Source organism: Ambystoma mexicanum, chromosome 10 (assembly GCF_040938575.1).
Source record: "Ambystoma mexicanum isolate Mex_15411 chromosome 10, UKY_AmexF1_1, whole genome shotgun sequence".
NCBI lineage: Eukaryota > Metazoa > Chordata > Amphibia > Caudata > Ambystomatidae > Ambystoma > Ambystoma mexicanum.
In genome coordinates, this window is record NC_090932.1 from 1,638,478,144 (window position 1) to 1,638,483,010 (window position 4,867).

The 4,867-nt window shown below is 50.1% G+C and overlaps 1 protein-coding gene across 1 annotated transcript; it reads left to right on the top strand.

Moving 5' to 3' along the window:
* Positions 1-4,242: 4,242 nt before the first annotated feature.
* On the top strand, positions 4,243-4,605 carry LOC138493085 (uncharacterized). The gene has a single exon (XM_069620303.1). It carries the CDS (start codon positions 4,243-4,245, stop codon positions 4,603-4,605), a length of 363 nt encoding a protein of 120 aa, XP_069476404.1.
* Positions 4,606-4,867: the final 262 nt, after the last annotated feature.

Sequence of the window (4,867 nt, forward strand, 5' to 3'; positions counted from 1 at the left end):
TACTTTTCCCTTTCCCTCTTCCATGCACTTGCGCGTTCTCAATGCCACTGGGCCTAGTAAGATCGTCGTTTTGTTCTCCCTTGTTCCCCTCCCTTGCCTCGTCGCGCTCTGAAACACTTGTGTACGAGCGCGATAGAAATAAAATATCAATATCACAAAGAAAAGATCCACTTGGGAAGAGAACCCTCATATGCAGCCGCGTGAACACACTACTAGTGATGAGAAGTGTACCTATTGACTTCACAGACTGGAAGGAGTTCCTAGTACATGTGGTAAAGGTGGTGATGTCCAGGCCCCAACACCCCTGCCCACCGAGCAATCTGTCCCACTCCTCCACCGCAGCCGTTCTAGTCCATCCTCCACCGCCACACCCTTCTGGGGGCGCTGGGCTGGATTTGCGAGACAGGCACAGGTCTGTGCGCAGTGATGAGAGCCCCAGACGGACAGGGCGCCGCTGCAGTGGGAAGAGCCGGTGGACGATCGGCTGGGTAGAGGAAGCACTTCCATGAAGGGAGTCAGCTGCTCTGACTTTACAGGCCGGTCGGATGTGCGAGCAGGCCGCGCAGGAGAATAGGGGCGTTGCTGGAGCACAGGAGTGCAACACTGCCCTGGAGCCGATACTTGGCCGTTAGGCGAGCGGTCTCGATGAAACCATTGAAAGTGTAGTAAAGGTATTTGGAGTATTTACTACATGGCAGATTTAGGAGCAATGGCACTGTTTGGGTATGCACGGATTTACTGATATGATATGATAGGTTATTTATAACGCGCTTAATACCCAGAGGTTTCTAAGCACGGACCCGGGGATCGAACCTGTGTTGCTCTCTGTCGTCTTGCTTCCAAGGCGAGCACGTAGCCCTTGAGCTATCCTCCCGTGACAAATGGTAAGAGAGGAAGCCGCTGTACACTAGTGACTGCTCTGTAGAATGCATACTGTCCCGCATGGTACGGTACTTTTTGATAAACATGGCCGACTGTACACGGAGGGACCTACCACTGCAGTGTGGCATTCTGCTCTGACCTGAAGATTACGTTTCCCCTTCTAGGTGCTTTCCCTATGCAGGCAGAGCAATGTTCTTTTTTGCCATAATCCCCGTATCTGCAGACACAATGATGCGTCTGGCTCTCCTGGGGGAAGGGGTTATATTCATGTCAGCAGGGCTGGAATGTATAGACTTTCCAAGTAAAGAATGCAGCCAGAGTTTCTAAATATACGTTGCCTCGTGACTGCCAATCAAAGATTGCTTTTTAATTACAGCGGTCCGGTTTGTCTTATCAAGACTGCATTTGCATTTTATCGCCAGCGCGTCATTGACACAAATTCCCTTCTCTGGGACATTCCCAGCATAGTAGCTTCCCGGGGCCCTTATGTGTGATATTGTTACTTTAAATACAAAGCCTCCCATGTCACGTGGGGAGGGAGTGGGAGCAACGGGAAGGGGAGGGGCGGGCAGTGGGAGAGGGCAGTTCCAGTTTGAGATTAGGAGAATAAAAACGTGTTTGCATCTGCTCACGGTGTTCGCCTTTCATTGGTGCTGCGCACGTGAAATGCCGTGTGGGTTGGCTGTCGGGCAAGGTCTGCCCCGACAGGCCCATTTGGCGACGAAGGTGCCGGCGTTACCCTCATTGCACAGGCGCAAGTCGAGGAGCAGCAGGCACGGATGCCGTTGGGGCTCAAAGGAAGTTCGGGCCGCCAAAACACAAAATAATTAGTTGGCGCGGAGGCGCCCACGGCGTACTGGGCTCCACAAGGCTGCCCCATTTTGCAAGGGCGGAAAAGGTGCGAACAAGTTCCTGCGGGGGAACTCGAAGCTGCTGAACGGGCGTGTGAGCGCTGGCTCCACCCACCGGAAGATTCAGCGCCACCCAAAGCTCCATGTGGCTCTGGAAAGCACCAGAGAACGCTTCAGCAGAGGCTGCAAAATGGCTGCCATGATCCCACACACACTGGTAAGCACGTGGCTTAAGGAAAGCGTGAAAGCCCATGTCACATTAAAGGAGCAGACATTGCATCCCCCCTGTATTCCAGGCCACAGCGCAGGCACCTCGACTGTCAGTGCCATCACGACAATCACTTCAAGGTCAGTCATTCACAAGCCTGCACAGTGAAAAGTAATCTGCAAAGCCTTGCAAGCTACCTTATTGACACTCCAAAATGTCAGGGGATGATGACACACTAACGGCTCCCCTCACCCCATCCAGGATCCATGACAGCCCCATCACACAACTTCCCACGCACTTTGATGTGACAGAGTCCAGTAGTCTGGGACCCCAGTGGAAAAGATGAGTCAGGGACTTTGAAGTGTGCATCAAGGCCATTGGGCCCATCGATGAAGAAAAGAAACACAGCCTCCTGACCGTGTCCATTGGCCCCAGTGTCAGGGACGTAGTAGAGGAGCTACCTGCGGGCTCGACAGACACCTATTCAAATCTCGAAGCCGCGCTGACAGACTATTTCACCCCTCACACGAATGTAGATAATGAGCGACACATTTTTCGTACGACGAAACAGATCAAAGGGGAGTCCATGGACACTTTTGACATGAGATTGAGACTGAAAACAAAACATTGCAACTTCAACAATTAATCAAATCAAGAGGCACTACGCTCCCAAATCATTGCAGGATGCAAGTGCGCTGACTTTTTAAAGAGACTACTACAAAAACCGCGCACGTTGCAGGAGATCCTACATCTCGCACGATCTGACGCAGCCCTGGCATCGAAGGTGGAAGGACTAGGGGTGATAAAGTTTGCTCATGGCAAACGCAAACGCATCAATAAGCTGGACCTGACGTCCAAAGGAAATGGAGAACCATTTTGTTAAAGATGCAGCTACGAATTCCCGCATGAAGGACCATGTCCTGCAATACGCCAGCAATGCTCAACCTGTGGGGGAGATAACCACTTTAAAGCGGTGTGCTGCATGTACAGAAGTCAGATGAGAAGGGAAGGACTGGGAGGAAGGCCGCATCAGGGCAGGGAAAGACAGACACTAAGTCCTCCCAGGACATCAAACCAACAACAAGAGCCACCTCAGAGAAGGAATAGAGATGAAAGAACCGACAAAAGACCACCGGAGGGAGAGTGTCTGGAGACTGGAGAGACAAGTCAACATCTGTGAGGTCAAGGAGAAGACCCATGAAATACAGACGCTACCTGGTTGAACACTCACAGACGGAAAGCCGATTGAGTGGTTAATTCGAAGAAGACTCCAGAAGGAGAGAGAAACACATGGAAGAGTCAAAGAAGAGGGGCTATCTGTATGCTCTAGGCAACCAGTCAGCAAAAGATCACAGCCCCATCCTCCTAATGCAAGTAAACAACTTAACAGCCAAATTCCTAGTGGGCATGGGAGCGACCGTGAAAGTTATAAGTGAGGAAGTGTACGATAGCTTACCACAAGCCCCTCACCTCAAGCCAGGAGAAATTAACATCTACCCGTATGGATCCAAGATGACACTGCTGTGGAAAGGGTTCTTTATGGGGCTATGCTCCTACAAAGGACAGTCAATGAAGATTCCTAAGCATGTTCTGAAAGTGGCCTCTGAAAGCGGTTGCATTCTGAGTTACAAGACAGCCATTGACATGGGCCTCATCTGCGTTTTATACAGGCTCAGGGCTCATAAATACTTTGATCCAGCTGTAAAAATTGAACAACTATTCCCGGGATTAGTCAAGGAACTTGGCAAGCTAAAAGGGAGACAGATTGAACTACATATTGATCCCAAGGTGACCCCGGTAGCACATCATTACCGAGGGATACCCATAATCATTCAGAAGCAGGTAGAGGAAGAACTTTACAAGCTCCTTGAAGCAGACATTATTGAACCTGCAGAACCTGAACCTGCAGAAGGGCCCACCCCGTGGGTGTCCCCCATCGTGCCAGTGCCAAAAAGAGAATCCACCGACATTCGCATATGAGTTGACATGCAGCGTACGAATGAGGCCATACTACGAGAACGCCACCAAGCACTCCCCATCACTGATATGGTACACTTGTTGATCGGGGCCACCGTCTTCTCAAAACTAGATCTCAACAAGGGGTACCACCAGCTGGAACTGAGCAACAATTCCTGATATATCACAACATTTGTAACCCATCTGTGGCTATTTAGATACAAATGCCTCAGCTTCTGGGTCTTTCAATACGAAATACACAAGGTCATCAAGCACATACCAAATTGCTTGAATTACAGCAATGACATTTTGGTGTTCAGACAAGACCAGGAGCAACACGACAACATGCTCACTCGAGTCTGCATGGCCCTAGAAGACACCCAGCTCACGCTAAACAGAGAAACATGTGAGTTTAGAAAGCAAACACTCTGCTTCTTTGGGCATTTATTCTCAACCGAAGGCATGACCCCAGACCTCGAGAAAGTCACAGCGCTCACATATGCTGACCCACCTCAGAACATCTCAGACCTACGTTCGTTCCTTGGGCTCGCCAGCTACTGTACCCGCTACATTAAGGACTTTGCGTCAGTTAGTGAGCCACTCAGGGCGCTAACAAAGCAAAACACAGACTTCGAATGGACCGAAGGGAGTCAGCAGGCCTTCCAGATAATCAAACAAAGAATTGTGAACGCTAAAAACATGGCCTAATTAAACTTTGTATGGGAAACAGAGCTCAGAGTGGATACCAGCTCCATATGTCTGGGCGCATCCTGACACAAATTGATGCAAAAGACAGCCGCACGAGACATGTCGTCTCATATGCCTGCAAGAGCCTCACAAAGACAGAACAGGCTTACTCACAGGCAGAAAAGGAAGGGCTAGCAGAGGTGTGGGCCTGCAAACACTTCCACCTTTTCCTCTATGGAAAACCATTCACAGTGGTCACGGACCATTAGACGCTACTATTCAT